Here is a 19,326-nt window from a genome sequence, read left to right as displayed (position 1 = left end):
TGCTGAAGGTCACAGCGGACACTCTTGAAGGGTGATTGGTTTGACTGGGCGAAGGATTGCAGAATCGAAGCAAGCCAGCAGCAGAGCGGGGATAGGCGTTAAGCGTCAAGGTTCTTGAGCGGATGAATTTTGATTTGAGGGCAATCCCGGGGAGGAAGCGCTGATTCAGTGCTAGGATTGTGGCCCATGGTCTGGGCAGCTTCAACTTGGAACTTATGATTGAACCCGGGCCACACTGAGTCAGTGGCCCACTTTCGGCATTTGATTTGACCAATCCGATTTGTCGCGCTGCTCTTGTGTTGTGGCCTGGCCACCGAACGTTTCTCGTGTTGCTGAAGCTGATCTCTTCCCGGCATGGAAGCAAGATGCGTTAGGAGCTGGAAAATGTCCAACCAACCCTGCAAAGCGTTTGCTTATGCTTGCTGACAATGATGACAGAAATCGGCACGATATCCGACCGCACGTGGATGGAGCCGGCTGTCGCACCATCCCCTTGCTTAGAACTTACACATGTGCTAACTTCCATGGTTCTCAAGATGAGTTTCTCGATGATCGCACGATGGTTCAAAATAGACACTTCTTCACGTGAAGCTCTTACCACCGACTTGTGTTTTTACAACAACCGGCTTGTGTTGGAGGCATCGAGTGTTGACTGCGGGCAGCCTTGATCATCCCCGCTCTCACCACGCCCCAACCCCTGTTAGCAGGCGTCACAAGACAGCCACCCCACTTTACCTGGCACAAAGAGCCTTCCCGACGTTCTTCAACCATGCAACTGCAACCTGGGACTTTGTTCTGTTTACCTATGCAGTATGCAGCCGCATTCATGGCTACCCCTCACCGCACTACTTCCGTCCTCAAATCGGCCGGCCAAACCGGTGAATCCACTCCGTTACCCCGCGTCCCCACATTATACCCAAGCGCCACGGCCGCCCCCTCGAACTGCGCGACGGGCTTTATTACCCTGAAACTCGCGTCAATCGCACCTGAGTGACGAGTCTCAAAGAACTCCGAGCGGAACAGTGTCTGTGCGTTGTGCTGGTGCAGCAGCTTCATCATCTCCGGCAGTAGGTAAGGCATGGCGTGGTAGTGGCGGAAGACGGGCGAGCCGTGGCGTGTCCACAGCTCGGACCAGACCTCCTGGTCGTAGGTGCCGCACGAGCGGACCAGCCATTGCGAGTAGTAGTTGAGAGAGACCTGTACACGATACAGCTGATTAGCTGGAGCTCTTCCAATGGGAAAGTGCGGGGGAAGAGCCCTACATCAATGCCATAGCTGCCTCCGTGGTCTGCTCTTCTCACTAGTGCTTCAAGGATGGCGGCCACTCCCGCAACGCCAGTACTATATAATATCCACGGCTGTCAGCTGAAGACAGCTAGAGTTCAAGGCCAACCGAGCGAACTCACCAATAATCTGAGTTAGGGAAGACTGGAGTTACAGGTTCATCCAAGCCCATCGCCTGCCCAAAGCTCATCGATACACCACAACACTATTGCAAGATTGCAAGTTAGCCGAGTGAGAGAAAGAAGTATTGGGTAGGTGTACCCACTGCATCACTAATCTGCTGCCACCCACTCCGGTGGCTCCAAGGCCCATGCCACCCATAACAATTCTCGCGCACATGTAGGATCCCATATGATCGATCTTTCACCAAATCGAAAACTTCCCGCCGACTGAACCCCAGACGATCCATCACGCCGGGCCGATACCCGTCTACGACGACGTCCGCCTCGCGGATCAACTGCCGCAGTCGCTCCCGGTCGGCTTCCTCCTTCAGGTGGAGCGAGCAGTTCCATTTCCCCCAGTTGAGGTCGGGGTGCAGCACCGACATATCGGTGACATGAGGCGAGGTGACCCGCATGACGCTCGCGCCAAGCTCGGCCAATCCCCGGGTGATGGAGGGAGCGGCAATCACCCGAGTCAGATCTACAACCTTGAGGCCGGCGAGCGGTCGCTTGGGTGATGAGGGCAGGCTGGGCTGTTCATGCCACCAGGACGGAGGCTGGGCGGCGTACACATCCTTCTCGATCTCATATAAACCCACGTGGCTGTTTTGGCGACCGTGCTCCGAGGCGAAATACTCGTCCGAGGTCCATGCGATCGTGCCGGCCTGACGGGTCTGTTCGTTCATTAGGTGGTCCAGCGTGGCGGAGTCGTACTGGGAGACTGCTCCTTGGATGCGCTCGACGGCTGACTGGTAAGTATCTTCGGCGGGTCTCTCGAGGGGAAGGCCCAGCGCTGTCAGGGTTGGGTCGGGGTTCATGCTGCCTGCATGCCGTGTCAATCTGATGACTCTTCTTGTTGATTGCAAGGGGCTTTAGAGGGCTGGGACCTACCATGTACATGGTAGAATCGACCATCCTTGGTCTTGTAGATATTGGTCGCGAGACGCCGATGATCGCCATCGGTCGCGCGATGTCTGTCCTGCTCGGGAAATAGCTGAGCCATGCTGGAGCCGAAGAGGTTGATTGGTTTTGGCTTGCCATCGGAATCAACTATCTGTGCAAGTAGCGGACTCATGAAATACAGCGACGCATGGTCTCTACGACACGACACATTGTCAGCTAGATGCAGAGCCTGCGTTTCAGCTAGGTGTGAACTCACGTGTCGATGGTGACTCTGACCGGGTCAACCTGATACTTTCGAATTACCAAGTAATTGACCATGGTCGCTTCGAATGCCTTCAGCGCGGAGATACTCTCTGCAAATCTCCAATTGATGGGGATGCTGGGCTGTGCGGAGCCCTCGAACTGCACATATCCACCTAGCTTCGGCAGCTCTGGGGGAAGATGGCTGAAAAGTGGATTGTTCAGGATGCCAGTCTCGAAGACCTGCTTCGATTCCTGGGGGACCGAGTAGGTGGATGCTGATGGCATTTTGCCTGTTGGGATTTTCGGTTAAAGCAAGTATATCGGTCGGCAATCGGAAAATGGAAAACAACACACTGGGGGGGTCGACGCGGGTTATGAAGGGGAACCTCACGCTTATCATGCTTGACCTCCACATGAGCCCATTCTACAACACAACAACATCACCCTTGTCCCAACCCCACTTTTCACATCAACCTGCTTGGTTGCACAGCATACGATGGTTGCGTGGTGGGTGCAGCGGCCTGGCGGTCAGTCTCCGGCTGCTGGACAGAGCAACTGATCGGCAGTGTGACCCACTGCGGTTGTGATGGGGTTGCGTGGATAATTTTGAGCTTATGCAGGCTTAGCGAGACATTATTTTTTAACAAGGCACTGTATCACTCCTCGTGAAAGGAGGTCATAATAAGTTTGGTGGCAACCGTCTGTATGGCAGGTCGCGATCTTGGCTCCAGCTCTATCCACACTACTTTAAAACCGCGCAGAAGCGGACGAAAGCCCGGTTAAAGTATACGCAAGGTAAAATCTCTGAGATTAATAAAGGTGAAAGATGTAATAGATAATATTTTTCTTCGCAGCAAAACAGTCTAAAATCAATGAAATGCCTCTTCAAGATAGAAAAGGGATGTTCCATCCGGCGATATCCGATCAACCCCCTAGAGCTCGACCTTCTCAGAAGCCTTGCGCTCTTCCCAGCGGTTGAGGATATCCTGAATACTCAAATCAATCGTCAGCTCAGCCTCATCCTCGCCACTATTCACATTAAGTGACAACTCGAACGTCCAGCCGCCGGGTGGCGTGAGCTGGACGAACCGCTCCCGAAACTGCCGGGGCAGGACTTTCTGAAACTTTGCGCCATAGTCCTTGACCTTGCGCAGGACAGCCACCACATCCGGAGAAAGGAAGACCTCCTCGAGGAGGTAGTGCTCAATATTCTGCAACATGTCGGCGGGCGTGGCGGTGTCTTCCTCCTCACCGAGGTGCATCACATGGCCGACCACCTGCTCCAGCTTGGGCAGGAGGGCGCGAATGTCCGGCACGAGGCCATCGACGGCGCGCTGGAGGAGACCCACTGTGAGCTCGAGATCGTTCAGGTCCTCCACCGTGGCCTCCTCCAGGAACTCCTCAACCAGAATCGCGGCGAGCCCCTTGCCGAACATGAGATCGCAGACTTCCTCAATCTCCGCGAGATGGTCCTCCGCGCGGCCGGGAAGGAGCGCCAAGAGCTCCAGGACAACGTCGTTCATCAGACGCTCGAGGTTCGTCACGAGGTCGGCGCCGAGAGCGTACGCCTCCGGCTCGGGCTTCAGCACCATGATGCTGCCTTGCTCGCGCAGGTATCCCTGCATGACGTTGTCCAGCAGAATGGTGTCGAAAGCCGCGGAGTGCGGGTTCCACATGGCGTAGGCGTGATACGCCTCGAGCTCCGCACTGGGTTCAGTACGGTTGGGTATTCCCATTCCAATCACCGTGAGAGCGAAGAGAACGGGGTAGAGGAGCATGACAGTGATTTGAGACATTGTCGCAGGGTTAGACAAGGGTAGTAGGGCTTGGGTGGATAAGATGCACACCGTGACTAGTGTCCGTCGGGTCTGGTGATGGTAGACTTTGACCTTGACGAATGAGCCAGTGATGATCTTGGGAGTATAAAAGGATCGGCAACGGCTGTGGCTTTATACCTGTTGACATTGGCATTGTTTGTTTCATGAAAGATCGACAACCACCACTTTGGCGTAGAATCTCGGGAACACTACAACGAGGAGTCTTTAAGAATGCCAGGTCTCAGGCGAGTCTTTCAACATCCTTGCCTGGATAGGTTCGACTTTTTCTTGCAAGAGCTGTTAAGCTTACAACAAAAGGTTTTTCTAGTTTGTACAAGCTTTTAATTTAAGCTATGTCTGTGCTTGATTATCCTTTCTTTGTTCAAAGAAGCACGCTCATAGCCCTAGCAGTAATAGTCTATACATACTTATTCACGGCCCTTATACTCACACTGCTCTTTCTCCGTCATATCATTCATTGTCATAAAGCCCTATGGTGAATCTAGAAGAAAGAGTATGAGGTCACTAGGAAGGTTTAATACCTCAAGTGCTTCTTACATAGGTATAGAACGCTTATAATTTACATAATGAAAGACATACTATCAAGCTGTAAAGCTGTGATTTGAACGTTTCTTGCAATATTATGTTATGGCTTGGTTCAGTAACGTGAGCCAAAACAAGATGACTTGGGGAAGTATGTCACGCTGTGAGGTATGAAATCAACCCCGGACCTAACTTGTAGGCTGTCGGCCGAATGCATAGCCCAAATAGATGGAACCCTCATGACTTTGAGTTATAACATAAAATGCTCTAGTCCCGCAGTCTGAAAGGACGTAACCCTAATCGCAACGGTTGGCTCCTCTAACAGCAGCCCAGGGCTTCAGCAAAGCGATTTGAGATATCAAGAGCAAGTCGTGATCTATCACTGTATGAAAACGTTTCAACCAGCAGGTAGTTACCAGGTACAGGATCAGAAGGAATCCTTAGTCTTCTGTTCTCTGCCATTTTCTCCGGTCTAAAGGGCACAGACAGCTTTCTAGGACTGGGGGAACCAGGGAGAAAAGCCTTAGTAGATAAAAAGTTCTTGTTCCCTTTCTCAACTTTTTTATTCTTCTTTCTCGTCTTCTTCTTTCTCTTCATCATCTTCTTTCCACGTCGGCAATCTTGCCAGCAACAATCTACGAGAGCGAAATTGCCGACACCTATCAGCCCTCTCCAGCTCTCTCCGGGTCTCTCCAGCTCTCTCCAGCTCTCTCCAGTCCTTTCCTGTCTTCTCCGGTCCTCTCCATTTTTTCCAGTCCTCTCCAGTCCCCTACAACTGGAACATTGCCAAGACCTTCCATCCACCAAGGCTGCGGCTTTCGACGTTGACAAATCAACATTTAATACCGGGAACAAGCATTGTGATCCACAGCCACAGGTAAGAAAATGCTCGCGAGAGTTCAGCAAGACTATTCCCATGCACCTCGAGCGCCCTCCCCCCCTCCAAAGATTCAAACTTGGTGCTGGGCTACTTACATTTGCTGACTCATGAGACATTCAGAAACAAACCCAAGACTTTACTCAACCGTGAATACTTCAATCAAAATGTCAAACCCAACCCCAACCCCAATCCCAGGTCCGTCCCCCACCCAAAGCTTAGAGTCCCGACTCTAAACCCCAATCACCAAACTAATCACCCCCCCAGCCCACACCATCACCACCCCATCTCCACCACAAACCCAGCCGTGCACTTGGCCCGGCCTTTCCGCCTACAGCGCCAACTGGGCCTGCGCCATCAAAAACAACCAGAGATACCTCGCCGGCGCCCTGGGCCTCCCCACCACCGCCAACCTCTGGGACCTCATCCACACCGACACCCACCTCGCGCCCGTCCTCCGCAATTTTATCTCCGCGAGAGGCACCTGGTTCGGCGCCGACGGGTCCCTCCGCCCCGGCCAGAAGCAGACCTGTTTTCACACGCTCATGAAGATCGTGGGCGACCCGACCCAGCACGTGCATTTTATTCGTCCTGACACCCCGCCAACCTGGGCGAGCTGCACGGCCCGTAAGAAGTTCACTGCCTATGCGCTGCTGTGGTGGACAATGGCGGTGATGCGCGCGAGACCGCTGCTGTTTCCCGGCACGGATCTGACACCGGGCGCGGAGCGGGTCGATGCGTTTGAGGTTTTCATGGCGGCGAGGCTGCTGAACTACGTTTATCATCTTCAGGCTCACTGCGGTGGATTGGAGAGGCAGGCGAGGCCGAAGAAGGTGGTTCCGGCGGTTGATCCGGTGAGGAGTGGCTGAGGGTGTATTGGAGGGGGAGGTGGGTTGGGATGTTGGGTTCTTTGGTGAGGCGGTTGGAGGACTGGGAGTAGCCATGGAGGGTAAGCGAGATGACGATGGAGAGTGAGGATGGGGAGGGATAAGTGACAGGGAGAATGGCTTTGAGTGTACTTGACAAAATAATTCGTGCTTTGTGACCTAGATTGAAGAAATGGTAAATGAGATGCGATTCTCTGTTGAGAGTTCTTTGGGCCAGAACAAGATTTGCTCCTCAGTCGGGTTGACGCATCTGATGATTGGCAAATTTGTGGGCACGCTTGCCCTGGAGGCTAAGATGTTTCTGGCTGAGTTACAGTGTAAATAACGAGATCAGAGCCCAAACCCCGACATGTCTGAGGCAAATTAAGTGGTTTGGGAGAACATTGTGAATTTATTAGGAAGAAATCTGAGGAGTCAGACAGCACATTCAAAAGGAAAAGCAATTATATTTTGCTTCTGTCAAATTTTCGCCGGGGGGGAAAGAACTCGATTCACTGACTTGGGGCCTAGTCCCAACATCAGTTCATATGATTTACGCATTGATTATTGCCATTTTGGAAACCCTGACGATTGGTCTGCTGTCACTTGAATCCAAAAGCAGACTTTAACGATGCTCCCGGACGCAGACAACACCTGGAGTCTATGAATCTGTCTTTTTACGCTATCATGGCATATTTGGCGACTGGTGATTGAAATTCTGGCCGAGAGACGGTAGTCCAGACTCTGGTGTAGTGGTTGGGTTCTGCGATGCCTGAACCTCAGATCGAGGAATGTGCTGTTGCTGTTGCTGTTGCTGCCACTGTTGCAACTGCTGTTGTTGCAATTGTTGCAAAGTATAATTGTCGGCAATGCTGTTGTTTCTGGATAGGCTAATTTGCGGTTGCACTGTCAGTTGTGGATTTGATAGTTTTTGTTGTTGTTGTTGTTGCTGTTGCTGTTGCTGTTGCTGTTGCAGCAAGTGTTGTAAGGTATAATTGTCTTTCAGGCCATTATTGCTTGGCATATTCAGTTGAGCAGGGAGTGTCAGTTGTGGGCTAGGTTCTTGCAATTGCAGAATGGAGTGCTGACCCAGGGGAACAACGGGAGGGGCCTGAATACCGGTCTGGAGATTGCGGGGGTCGCCTGGATAAGGCTGCCCACCGCCGCTCAAACTCCCCATTTGCGGTTGGTTCGAGTGGCCAAACGGCGAAGGGGTGGACTGTATGCCTCCCGGCGCGTATACAGGCTGCAACCCAGCAGTCAATTGCTGAGGAGGCTGCAGGTTGAGCACCCCCGATCCATCATAAACATAGTCGTCTCGTCGCACCATCGAGCCTCGATTGCGTTCCGCGTCGTCTTGCCTGTTCTGAGTCGTCCAGATATATCTGCTGAAGTTATCGGAGACCGTGAAGACATTGACAAAATAATGTCTCCGGAGCTCGATCTGGGCCCCCTTCTCCGTGTGAAATGCGGCCAGCGCAAGGGCACTCTGGAAGGCATTGCGGATCTGCCGGCCGTTCCAGACAGGGCCCGATCCCGGGCGGGCTTGCGCGTAGAAGATTTCATTCGCGAGGCTGGTCAACTCCCCCTTGTCAGCAACGACCCCGGCCTCGTTCGCCACATCGATGTGACTGGACCAGATTTCGTAGGTTTGCGGCCAATTCAGCGGCGGGTAATACAGTGACATGTGGATCCGGGACTTGAAGGCTTCATCGAAGACTCCGACTCGGTTGGTGGTGAGGAATAAGATGCCCTCGTAGTACTCCAGGGTGCGGAGGAAAACTGATCACTCGGATGGTCACCCAATTAGCGGGCACGTACTTGACCAGGATTACCAGTTCAATCTTACCAGACACCAGCGCATTTCTCTCCACGTCATATGCCCGGCGTTGAGCCAGGAACACATCCGCTTCATCCAAGAGCATGATGCAGCCCCAGTCCTGGGCGAGACGAAAGACTTCCTTGAGCTTCTCCTCCACTTCGCCTGCAGTAAGTCCAAGATCACCACATGTTACAGGGAGTAGAGGTCTGCCATTACTTATTGCCGCGCACTCTGATTCGAAATTGTCAGGGCTTGGACCTATAACAGACTCAAGAATCTTGAGGACATACCAGCTGTCGACGTTTTCCCGACGCCCGGGACCCCATGTAAGAGGATCGTTACTCCATTCCCTGCCCCCAGCTTTTAGCGACGACACTGAAAGGACAGGTAGAGGGGTAAGGAACAGATGGCATACCTTTGTTTCTCAACAAGTCAAAATGCACACCTCCAGATTTCTGTTTGGCAAAGTGCGAGTGGATCAAGGACTGCACTAAATCCTTGTGGCCATCTGGGAGGCGCAATTTCAACCAAGGGTTGTCTTTCTTTGGTCTCTCCTGCAAGCGCTCAGCGCCATTGGGTCCACGCCCGATCCGAAGACAAGCTGTTTGGACGGCGAACCCCATATGAATTAGCGAAAGAGCACCATGCAATCGGGGCCAGTCTCTACCAAGTACGTACCCCATCGTCTGGTCGACAGCACGAAGGCAAAAACCCGGTCGGGCAGAATCATCAGATCATCACCAGTTGGCCCGCCTCCAGTCTTGGCCCAGGAGTCCCACATGCGGTTCTGGGCGTCCATAAAGTCATCCGTAAATCGCTTATCCCAGGTCCCATCCTTCTCGATCCCGAGTGCTGTTCCTGTCTCAGACGTTGAGGTTTCTCCAAAGGCATGATCTACCGTCACGGGGCGCCACCAGGGGATTTCCCCCAAGGCACGGGTGAAGTCCACAATCACATCGCTGTCGATCTGTTCCGAGTAGCAGGAGGCGCTCCGGGGGATTTTGTCGACTAAGTCGGTCAGTTTGCGACCAGAGGGGTCCAAATAATGACATCTGCCACTGTAATCCAGATGCAAAACTTTCTGGGTGCAGTCGACGAATTGCTTTCCCCGGGCCATGAGGTGCGCTCGGTCGGCGAATCCCTCCCGCTCCGCTACCGGGAGCGGGAGCACGGGGAGCGACTTGGCGGCCTGAACGCCATCAAAACCACTAATTTCGAACTGACGGAAGACAGGAATAAATCGAACCCCGTCGAAGTCCAGATAGAAGCAGTCTAACACCAGGGGAGCCCAGCTACCAATGCTTTTTTCGTCGTTGAACTGCTCAGAGGTTTCCAGGATTCGACGGCCGCCGGTCCGTTGCACCACCTTCCAAATCTTCTGGGGAGGGCTGCTACCTTTGATATAGACCAGAGAACCTTGAGCAAAGACGAACCAGAGATCAACGAAGCGTACCATGTCTGGAGCAGCGGCCAGGTGCGTTTGTGCTGGACGAAGGGTATCATCCATGAACTGCACCAAGCAGCGACAATCCATGATTAGAGCCGTCAGCTCTAGGACCCCGAGCTCTGATATATTATCTTTCGTGTAAGCCATGTCTACCACTGGAGAATCATGAAGAGCCTGTATATACTCCTCTTCGGATGAGTCCTGCAGTTCTTTCCGGATGGTTTCGAACTCCGCCACCTTAGACCGAATTGGCTTGTCAAGATAGAGTAGCAGTTTGAATGGTCGGAGAATTGACAGGGGGCTCTGACCATTGTAGGGCAACTCCCCGCTGCAGAACTGATAATCAAGAAAGCTCTTTAGCCGATGGCAGTTGAGGCGGATTCGTTCAGGCATGGTGTTCAGCGGCAAACAGTCTGTGGCTTCTCCGGCGAGGATGGGTAATTCCATATCCGATGCCAAAGAAGCACCAAGCTGCTGAATATCGCCAGCCGTTGGCTCATTGTACGGAACCTCAACAGCAAAGCGCTTCGGGGGCGGAGTCCTAAGAAGGGCCACTTCGGCCCAAGGCAGATGACGGATCTGTGCCATAGAGATCTCCATTTCCGCGGTGTCTTCCTCCTCGTCTTTATTTGACTCGTTCTCCTCCTCCCCCTCATCCTGTTCCTCGCCCCTATCGTTCTCGTTCTCCTTTCGCGGCCCATCTAGTAGCGCGACCAGCGACTTGTTCATTTGCCGCAGCATCTGCATCTCCTCGAAGAGACTGTCAGAGATATCTCGTAAGGCATCTTGCCAGTCAAAGCTATGGGCCTCCACAACTTTCTGAGTCCGGCTTTCCAGCTCCTCAAACTACGAGAGCGAGCGTTTGCTGGTTTCAAACCACTCCTCCACTGTTGCCCGTGGAATTACATCAGGCGGGGTATGATCGGTCTCTGACGATTGATCCTCGTGTCCGAGTTGGAGGGTAAGGTCAACCTCCGTGGTAGTCAATGTGGTCGTCATGATTCCAGGTGTACCTCAGGGTTCAAAAATCAGCGTAAAAGATGGGCAACCGAGTTGGAGAGAAGCCAAGGATCTGTCTCCATCAATGGCGGCAAGCTTTATAGTTCAGTGCCTAGTCCAGAACCAGAAGCTCGCTCAATATTCCAAGCTACTATAGGGATGCTCAGCTGTGCTCAGCTGCCGCATATACGAAACTGTCAAATGTAGCGATTGGCGGTCGACTAACATATGCAGTGTGCCGGTGTGACCGGACGTGCTGACGTGCAGACTCATGCTAAGATATGGGAAATGGTTCGTCCGCTCGGACCTTCTCCCGCATACGTGGAAGCAAACAATGTTGAGGCAGCTATGCATGCGTACGGTGCCGGCGAACTCCGGCGAACCAGGTGGCATGCGAGTCTTTTCCGCGGGGTTAACCAGGAGCGCCCATCTCACTTGGACCCCACCTCCGTAAACGAAGAAGGGCCCTCATCTGAAGCGGACAGCGACGGTCGACAATCTCAGCTCGCTCAACCACAACATGCGTCTATGAAACATTTTCGACGTCTCTTTTCAAACCATGGAACCCGCAACAAGGACCGTCACGCCCTGGATCCAACACAATGCGCCCAAGATCGACCCAGCTTGGGCGTTTGCCGAAGCACAACGGCTGAGGAAGCAAAAGATCCCGGATCCCCCGGCTCGGTGAGTCGTTCGTCAAGCTGAGTTGGAATGAATGTGTAGCTGAAGGCATGATCCGCGTCCACGTTCCAGTGTCGCAAATCGGAAGGAGCGATTCAAGAGCACCATGCGGGCATACTTCAAAACGACGGGAGACAATCAGGCCCAATACATCTTCGAGCACACCCATACATGGGAAGAGGTCCGGAGCGAGGCACAGAAAGCGCTGGACCTACGCTACCGGCAGAACGGGAAAAGGAACTTCTTCCGCAAATCGATTCGACTCGTTGGGGACGTGGCTTCCCGGCTAGAGTTCCTAACGCAGCTAATCCCCAGCGGTGATTATATGGGAGTTCTCTGCGGAGGGCTCAAACTCATTTACAATGTGCGTCCGGCTTCTGCTGTGTGTCTGTCGCATTTGAGCCTGGATTCCCGCACAATTGTTCCCCTTGCTCTCTCACGATACTGATCTTTCTTCTATCCAGGCAGCGAATCGCATGAGTGCCGTTCGCGAGCTCATTCTCGGGTCGTTGGATAGTCTATCGCAGCCGATTGAGGATGCCTCACCCTACCTCTATACCTACGCTTGGAGCAAGACGCTTCTGGAAAAGGCGCAGGACCTCTATATGAGCGTCCTAGACGCGGTCGATGATCTCACGCAATGGATGGCCAGGACTAGAGGAGGTAAGAATTGCGTTCTTGCCATTCTGACGGCGTGTCTCACTCCCGCGCAGTGGTGCGAGGTACCTGGGAGAGATCCAAGGCGTTCGTCCAGCAGGACGACTACGGTCAAGATCTCGAACATCAGATTGTCACTCGTGTGGGAGAAGCAGCGAATGCATTTGAGAAAGCTGTCAAAATCTGCTTGAACACCGAGGTCCATGATATGGGACAGAACGTGGTGCGTTTGGGCAAAGGACAGGACGAAATGATAGACGAGATGAGAGACGTAAAGCGGATAGCCGCAGGCTCGTGGGAGAGAGTTGAGGCAATTCTGCTGGAGAGGTGGAAGCAATTACAACCGAGTGAGTCCAGCATGTGCTCCATTTCTCAGAAGAGTTGGCCTCCTTGGTGCTTACTACTGATTTTTTTTTGTCTAGTGGTTGATGACTACAACGCCGCGAAGGCTGCTAGCGCCGCGCGGGTGTCCATCACCATCGAGCAGCTCCTCACTGCGCTGCACTTCGCGAATCCATTTTCCGAGGTCGATATCATGGGTTGCACGGTCAACATTATAGCCACTGAGCGAACCACATTACTTCTCTCCGGTAGACTCTTGGACGATGATGCCCAAGACCAGGTGGCGGGTGTGCTGCAGGATGCCCGGTTTCGCAGCTGGCTTCAGGACATGCGTTCCGAGGTCCTGGTTGTGTCACGCATGGAGGAGGATATCTTAGAAGAGGGGCCCGTCTCGCCACTGACCTATCTCTGCTCCGTGATGATCAAGACTCTTGCCCCCGCCGAGCGCGTGGTGCCGATGGTATTCTTCTGCCGCCAGCACTGCGATTCTCAAGATAGCTTCGCCGGTGCTGCAGGAATGCTACGGTCGCTCATCGCCCAGGTGACCCTGAATCTCTACGAGACTCACAGACTTGATCTCACGTTCCTGGTCGAGGAGCACCTGCATACCATCGCGACGCAGGATGTGTCCACCCTGTGCCATCTTTTCGCCGAGGTAGTCAAGAGGGCCCCCGCCGGGATCGTTGTTTGCATGATCGACGGGGTGGACTTTCTGAGCAATGAGCTTAATCTGTACTGGATGGATGGGGTGATGCGGTTTCTGAATAGCCTTCTGGGGGTCGTGGCGGGCAGCCGGTCGGATCTTGTATTCAAGGTCCTGGTGACCAGCCATCGAGGAGCCAGTCTAGCGTCGCAATGGTTCCCTTATCGAGTGGAGCTGCCCATGCTTAGTAGCGAGACAATGTGCGGTCTTGAGCATGCGACTGGAGAGATGCAGTCAATTTTCTAGCAGTGTTGCCACTGCCCCTGTAAGAGCAATTTTAGTCGCAACACGGTGGCGGATCACACGATGATAAAAGAGAGCCTTCAGATAGCTTCTGAGATATCCATGCAGCAGCGAGACAAGTTTCAACATGAATCATAAGCTTTTCATTTCTTTGTTACCACTTTCGGAAGTGCAGACCCATGCCTACCAATCTCTAATTCACGTACCAGCAGCCGCACGAGCATGAGTCAGAAGACAGGTAACTTACCGAAAGTCGACTAGGTCTGAGATAAGCAACAACATCTTTTCTTATAGACCCGTCGTCTGATAAGCATTGGTAAGCATGCGGCTCCCGACCGGTACACGCTAAGGATTATAGGCTTGGGGCCGATGTCAATAAAGCCCGGTATATCCGAGCTGTCCAGTGAAAGGCAAATCTCACTACACGAGTGACAATAATTATTCACATAAGATTACTACACCTCTAGCTCGACTAGCACGCTATGCTTATTGTGGACGAATCATTATTCGCTCAGCCCCTTAATCACCGTAATGTCAATTGAAGGGCGCTAGTGCGCGGACGTCAGTCGAAGGGCGCGCGTCTCCGGTCTACTTAAACTCGTTGATCGCCGTGCAACACGATACGCCTCAACTTTATCTGAATTTCCTTTGATTTGAGTTTTTTTTCTACTATTTCACATCCACTATTTCACATCAGATCTGTCCACCATTGATTCAAATCAACTCAGCCGACACTCCACTCCTCCTCCCCACCCATCAACCCCGCCTCAAGCCCAAGATGGCCCACTTCCATTTCCGCCTCGCAACCGCAGCCGACGCCCCGCGCCTGCGGGACCTAATCGAATCCGCCTTCCGCGCCGCCGACACCCGCGCCGACTGGACCGGCGACCTATCCCTGGGGGCGCGCTTCCACGTCCAGCTGGACGACATGCTCGCGCGCATCGCCAACCCGGACGGCGCCTTCCTCGTCGCCACCACCACCACCACCGAACCCCAAGACGGAGACCAAAAAGATGAGGCGGAGGAGGTAGTCGCCTGCGTCAATATCTTCAAGAAACAGCTCCCCGATCGGGACGCCGTCGCCCGCCTGGCGCTTTTGGCCGTCGATCAGCGCCATCAGCAGGGCGGGCTCGGGCGGCGCGTCATGGTCCAGGCGGAGAAATTGTGCCGGGAGATGTGGGGGGTAAGGAGGACCGGGCTGAATGCGCTGGATACGCGCGTCGCGTTGATCCGGTGGTATGAGCGCTGTGGGTATGTAAGGACTGGGGAGGTGACGAGTATCTCGCTTCCGCCGGATGAGTTGAGGCTTGTGGAGTTTGAGAAGGAGTTGGCGGTGGGGGCGGTGTGAGGTGGCTGTTCAATGATGGATTTAGATATGTTGGGCTATTGAGCGGATTGATCAGTGTGGGCGTGTGGTGTGTGGTGGGCTGATGAAGGTTGCGTGCTGCGATTACGGGGGATTTTGGAAGGAATCAGTCTGTCGGAGAGAGTGTGTGTTTGGTGGTTCATTTAGACTTGGTGTGTTTAGGGGGGTTGCTCGTGGACGGACAGCACTGGGGGTGGTTGATACACTGGGGGTGGTTGATATTTTCGGTGTTGAGATGGACATCTGGAGGCTTGCCTGTGCTTGTCACGCATTTTCAATTCTCAGAGGGCCTGTGACACTATATAGAAGTGTTTGATGACTATGATAATTATGACTACGAGTGGACTTCATGCCGTTTGGGCGGTTCGTTAAGTTCCTAAAGTTGATGGCTTTCTCCATCAACACGAGTGCTGCACAATACTATGGACATTATAAGATATTCGGAAGCACCAAAAGATGATAGTGTTCTTCCTTAATTGAAGGCTAAGTCTTACTGAGTACAGCAGAGCTTGGGTCAGTATGACTTGTGGTGTGAAGGATTCTCTCATTTAGGCATGAGCGGTATACCAGTGACTGGAGGTAGACCAAAAGACTTGACAATAACTTGAAAACATTACTACCGAGGTCCACAAATCGACAAGAAATCTCTGCGAAGCTCCGCAGGTCAGATTCCAGAACGCAATACAAAATTAAATAACAAAATACTACCTCCTGTACAAATGAACCAGGAATCACAGTTTATCAAACACTTCAATAGCAGCTAGGGCGGTCGACGTCGCACTCGCCGGGTTCTGCCCTGTCACCAGCCGCCCGTCCACCACGTGGAAATCATCCCAGATGCCCGCAGATCGTTCATCTGTTCAACCCCAGAAAATCAGCTTCTCAATCGGAATTGTAGGAACATGAATGAAAGGAACTTACACTTCGCCCCTAACCGCTGCGCCAGTTCCTCCACCATCTCCGCTCCGAGCCCGCGCAACTCCGCCATAACCCCCATCGTCTCCTCGGCTTCAGTCGTGAATCCCGTGATCTTCCGCCCCTGGATGATCGGGGTACCTGTCGCCCGGTCGCGCAGGTCCGCGAAGATAGCGGGCCCGTGGCACACGGAGGCCACCACGCCGCCGGCCGCCCACACCTGCTCGGCGATCTGCTGCAGCGCGCGAGCGGTGGGGTAGTCGATCAGCGCGGCATGGCCCGCGGAGGCGTAGAATAGCCCATACTCGGCCGCTGGGTCGGCGAGGATCTCGGCGGCGGGCCGCATGTGGTCGAGCTTCTGTCGGAACTCGCTGTCCACGTCGTTCCAGATGGCCAGGTCCTCGCCGTGCAGGAAGTCGGGTTGCTGGGAGAGCCAGTCCGCCGTGTAGCTGCCAGTCTCCGAGGCCAGATCGACCTCGAAACCGGCGGCCACGAGGGCGCGGTAGGGGTGCAAGGCCTCACTAATGAAGAGACCGGTGCGCTCCTTGCCGTTAAATAGAGTGGCGGTGGCGGAGGTTACTGCGATTAGGGCTTTGCGGGCAGGCATGTTTTCGATTGCGTAAAATTGTGAGGGGGAGGAAAGAAAGGTATGTTCTGTCGAGAAGGTGTTGGATACTGTTGTTATGTGCTTCTGCTTCTTGTTGATTCTTTTATCCCATTGGGGAATCTTTCAGCTATTTATGCTTGCTCCTGTTGAATACGAGAAGACGCGGTCAAAGCGTGGGACATCCGGAGTTGCGGAGCTGAGGAGTTGCGGAGTCCAGCGCCGGCCCGGAGATTGCATGTTATCGATAAGGAATCGCTTTGCATCCTCCCGCAACTCCGTCACCCAAGTAATTAGTACTGAAGCTCATTCACGTGATGGTGCGAGCGCACTCACTCCACTGACAGACACCTTCAATCCGCGTCAGCATCTCACCCCTCATCAATCCTGCTAGCACACCAATCCTTGACAGTCGATGAGCACGTCCCAGACTTACCACCAGTCATGAGTGCTCCAATCACCAGACTGCCCAACACACATCGTCCCCGAAAGAGCCAGCAGAACCAGCAGCAGCAGATCCTCCAACGGCGCAAACGGGCGCAGGTTGCCCGAGCGTGCGGCAATTGCCGTGTCCGCCGGATCCGATGCGACAACCAAGTCCCATGCTCCAACTGTGCCCTAAGCCGGACGGTCTGCAGCAACAGCAGTGCGCCCGTCGCGCTCACCCTGTCCCAGGCCCACCAGGAGATCGCCTTGCTTAAACAGAAAGTCCAACAGCTTGAAGCCGAGCTCGAAGGCTGCACTTGCAGCAATAGAGACAACCTTACACCCGACTTAGACTTAACCTTGCGCGAGCCGCCAATCGAGATCCAAGTTAAGGGACCGGGGAGTGAAACCCACCAAAATGCCACCCCGCATCCTCCCTGGGGAGGGATCCATTTTCGACCGGCACGCTCATCCAACAGTCTGTGGCTGGGCCCGTCCTCGCTGTACTCGTACATCCAGCGGATCAGTGGCTTTTTGAGCCTGCAGTTGGACCAGGAGCAGCCCGCGCATCAGCTGCTCCCGATCTCCGCCAGCGACAACAAGCTTCTCGACCGACCCACCACCGACCCGATGAAGAGCCTGAACCCGCTGCCGAACACCACGGCCTCTGTCTATCTGACTCCCCTGCAGGAAGACTTTTTCATCAACTACTTCTGGCAGACCTACCACGTTTCCCTCTTCTCCATCATAAACGAAGCGCACTTCAAGCAGCACTACGCCAGTCTTTGGACGGCAGGCGGGAAGGAACGGGGACCGTCGGCGCTGGTGGATATCGTGGTGGCGATGTGCATGCAGTACCACATTTCCACCCTGCCGGCGGATTCGCAGAGCGGGCTGTTGGACGGCCAGGACGCCCTCGTGGCCGGCCGATGGCACTACTGGCGGGGCCAGACGCTGCTGGCCTACGAGCTCGAGAGCCCCTCCATCGCCACGTTGCAATGCCACCTGCTCTGCGCCGTCTACCTCTGCGGGGGCTCGTTCCACAACATGATGGACAGCACGGTGAGTCTCGCCGTGCGCACCGCCTACATCCTAGGTCTGCACGTAGACCCGCCGGCGAGTCTGCCGGAACCTGACCGCGAGCTGCGGCGGCGGCTGTGGTGGGTGGTCCATTTAATGGACACCCGAGCGGGGATGAAACTCGGGCGCCCGTTCATGCTCCCCGACCGCGCCCGCCAGGCCATGCCCCAGCTCCCAAGCGACTCCCTCGCGACCGCCGCCGCGTCCGGCTCAGCCTTTGTACCGATCGGCGAGGACGCGACCTGGTTGAGCTTCAACCGGTACCAGACCACGCTGTACATCGCCATCCGCAACGCCTACAATGCGCTGTTCACCGCCGATCTCCATCTGAACGAAGACCAGACCATCTGGGATGACGCGGGCGCGCTGGAGACTGGCGCCCAGATTTTAGCGCAACATGCCCCGCGCGTGACCGAGTGGGCGGAGAGCGTCCCGCGCGCCCTGCGGCTGCAACGCGAGGGTACAGGATCGGACCGAGCCTTCACGACCAGCGGCACGCGGCTGCTGCTCGAGCCGTTCACCCCACCGTGGCTGCAGCGGCAGCGCGTGCTGCTCGAGCTCACCTACCACCACCAATGCGCCAACCTGTACCGACCCGCTATCTCCTTCCAGTGTCGTCCGCCACCGGGCGGTCACGCCGAAGGGCTGGCTCGGCGCTGCGCCGCGCACGCCATCGCCGTCTCCCAGATCTCTCACCAGGTGATGGAGGAGACCTCCCTTGTTAACGGGTGGCACGAGGCGTTCTACATGCAGTGGAGCGCCGGCATGACCCTGCTGGGGTTCCTGATGATCTACCACCACGGGCCGATGGCGCCCGACGCGCGGACCGCGATCGGGCAAGCGGTCGCCGTGTTCGAGCGCTTCCGCGCGGGATTTCCCGTGGCTGGCCACGCAAGCAGGATCCTGCAAGGCTTGCTGAGCCAGGCGGATCTCGTCGCTCGAGCGAGTGCAGAAGTCCAGCAGCGAGAAGAAGAAGGGCGAGGCCTCGGGGACGGCGACCCGGGCTCGTCCGCCTCCGCCTTCGATGCTGCTTGGGACTTGCCGCAGGATCTCGACGTGGATTGGCTATACCTGGCTGGGGATCTGGATTTCTGGAATCAGATCGAACTGCTGTGGCCTAAGGCTTCGGATCAGTTGGACTTGACTACGTTCGAAGGGGGACCGTCTCCTGTTTGACAGGGAGTATTAGAATAGTATCTCAAGCGTTTGCCGGGTGCGTGCAACATGTCCAAGAAGCAGTGATTGATATAGAAATAGAGCAAAAAAAAAAAAGCAAAAACATACAACAGAAGGGATTCGCTGGTGGTCACCCACCCAACTACTAACCTCCCGGCGTGTGGCTTAAGT

General features: G+C 54.5%; 8 protein-coding genes across 8 annotated transcripts; 4 read left to right on the top strand and 4 right to left on the bottom strand.

Annotated features, from left to right (window-relative positions):
• Positions 1–837: 837 nt before the first annotated feature.
• Positions 838–2,876, bottom strand: BO95DRAFT_365890 (CoA-transferase family III; the record flags this gene model as incomplete). Its single annotated transcript, XM_025582718.1, has 6 exons — positions 838–1,197; positions 1,263–1,341; positions 1,407–1,489; positions 1,550–2,264; positions 2,333–2,542; positions 2,605–2,876. 6 exons carry the CDS (start codon positions 2,874–2,876, stop codon positions 838–840), a joined length of 1,719 nt encoding a protein of 572 aa, XP_025441158.1.
• Positions 2,877–3,523: 647 nt separating this feature from the next.
• On the bottom strand, positions 3,524–4,387 carry BO95DRAFT_432985 (uncharacterized protein; the record flags this gene model as incomplete). The annotated part of the gene is made up of 1 exon (XM_025585077.1): positions 3,524–4,387. One exon carries the CDS (start codon positions 4,385–4,387, stop codon positions 3,524–3,526), a length of 864 nt encoding a protein of 287 aa, XP_025441157.1.
• A 1,608-nt stretch (positions 4,388–5,995) lies between these two features.
• On the top strand, positions 5,996–6,929 carry BO95DRAFT_499285 (uncharacterized protein; the record flags this gene model as incomplete). Its single annotated transcript, XM_025590955.1, has 2 exons — positions 5,996–6,026; positions 6,096–6,929. 2 exons carry the CDS (start codon positions 5,996–5,998, stop codon positions 6,695–6,697), a joined length of 633 nt encoding a protein of 210 aa, XP_025441156.1. The 3' UTR covers positions 6,698–6,929.
• Positions 6,930–7,168: 239 nt separating this feature from the next.
• BO95DRAFT_499277 (uncharacterized protein) lies at positions 7,169–10,914 on the bottom strand. Its single transcript, XM_025590954.1, has 6 exons — positions 10,678–10,914; positions 9,195–10,557; positions 8,932–9,117; positions 8,807–8,866; positions 8,544–8,747; positions 7,169–8,476 (listed from the first exon to the last, which is right to left on the bottom strand). The coding sequence occupies exons 1-6, from the start codon at positions 10,708–10,710 to the stop codon at positions 7,380–7,382; spliced, it is 2,943 nt and encodes a 980-aa protein (XP_025441155.1). The 5' UTR covers positions 10,711–10,914; the 3' UTR covers positions 7,169–7,379.
• Positions 10,915–11,426: 512 nt separating this feature from the next.
• BO95DRAFT_515435 (uncharacterized protein) lies at positions 11,427–13,728 on the top strand. Its single transcript, XM_025591751.1, has 5 exons — positions 11,427–11,646; positions 11,716–12,007; positions 12,108–12,306; positions 12,357–12,647; positions 12,723–13,728. The coding sequence occupies exons 1-5, from the start codon at positions 11,522–11,524 to the stop codon at positions 13,589–13,591; spliced, it is 1,776 nt and encodes a 591-aa protein (XP_025441154.1). The 5' UTR covers positions 11,427–11,521; the 3' UTR covers positions 13,592–13,728.
• Positions 13,729–14,244: 516 nt separating this feature from the next.
• On the top strand, positions 14,245–15,241 carry BO95DRAFT_444014 (GNAT family N-acetyltransferase). The gene has a single exon (XM_025586790.1). The coding sequence runs from the start codon at positions 14,367–14,369 to the stop codon at positions 14,934–14,936; it is 570 nt and encodes a 189-aa protein (XP_025441153.1). The 5' UTR covers positions 14,245–14,366; the 3' UTR covers positions 14,937–15,241.
• A 444-nt stretch (positions 15,242–15,685) lies between these two features.
• Positions 15,686–16,597, bottom strand: BO95DRAFT_416153 (class I glutamine amidotransferase-like protein; the record flags this gene model as incomplete). Its single annotated transcript, XM_025584382.1, has 2 exons — positions 15,876–16,597; positions 15,686–15,810 (listed from the first exon to the last, which is right to left on the bottom strand). Exons 1-2 carry the CDS (start codon positions 16,474–16,476, stop codon positions 15,686–15,688), a joined length of 726 nt encoding a protein of 241 aa, XP_025441152.1. The 5' UTR covers positions 16,477–16,597.
• A 268-nt stretch (positions 16,598–16,865) lies between these two features.
• Positions 16,866–19,257, top strand: BO95DRAFT_444013 (Zn(II)2Cys6 transcription factor). Its single transcript, XM_025586789.1, has one exon. The coding sequence runs from the start codon at positions 16,918–16,920 to the stop codon at positions 19,153–19,155; it is 2,238 nt and encodes a 745-aa protein (XP_025441151.1). The 5' UTR covers positions 16,866–16,917; the 3' UTR covers positions 19,156–19,257.
• Positions 19,258–19,326: the final 69 nt, after the last annotated feature.

This window comes from Aspergillus brunneoviolaceus (genome assembly GCF_003184695.1).
Source record: "Aspergillus brunneoviolaceus CBS 621.78 unplaced genomic scaffold BO95scaffold_43, whole genome shotgun sequence".
Classification (NCBI taxonomy): Eukaryota; Fungi; Ascomycota; class Eurotiomycetes; order Eurotiales; family Aspergillaceae; genus Aspergillus; species Aspergillus brunneoviolaceus.
The sequence above is the reverse complement of the archived record's forward strand: the minus strand, read 5'-3'. Positions and strand labels throughout refer to the sequence as shown.

What these genes read in the sequence shown, in the direction of transcription:
- BO95DRAFT_444014 (XM_025586790.1), top strand. Translation starts at nt 14,367, where the DNA reads ATGGCCCACTTCCATTTCCGCCTCGCAACCGCAGCCGACGCCCCGCGC.
- BO95DRAFT_515435 (XM_025591751.1), top strand. Translation starts at nt 11,522, where the DNA reads ATGGAACCCGCAACAAGGACCGTCACGCCCTGGATCCAACACAATGCG. An exon ending in ATCCCGGATCCCCCGGCTCG is followed by an intron (nt 11,647 to 11,715) that starts GTGAGTCGTTCG and finishes TCCACGTTCCAG; the next exon opens with TGTCGCAAATCGGAAGGAGC. An exon ending in GATGGCCAGGACTAGAGGAG is followed by an intron (nt 12,307 to 12,356) that starts GTAAGAATTGCG and finishes ACTCCCGCGCAG; the next exon opens with TGGTGCGAGGTACCTGGGAG.
- BO95DRAFT_444013 (XM_025586789.1), top strand. Translation starts at nt 16,918, where the DNA reads ATGAGTGCTCCAATCACCAGACTGCCCAACACACATCGTCCCCGAAAG.
- BO95DRAFT_499277 (XM_025590954.1), bottom strand. Translation starts at nt 10,710, where the DNA reads ATGCAGATGCTGCGGCAAATGAACAAGTCGCTG. An exon ending in GCTGTCGACCAGACGATGGG is followed by an intron (nt 9,118 to 9,194) that starts GTACGTACTTGG and finishes CCGTCCAAACAG; the next exon opens with CTTGTCTTCGGATCGGGCGT. An exon ending in CGGGAAAACGTCGACAGCTG is followed by an intron (nt 8,748 to 8,806) that starts GTATGTCCTCAA and finishes ATTTCGAATCAG; the next exon opens with AGTGCGCGGCAATAAGTAAT.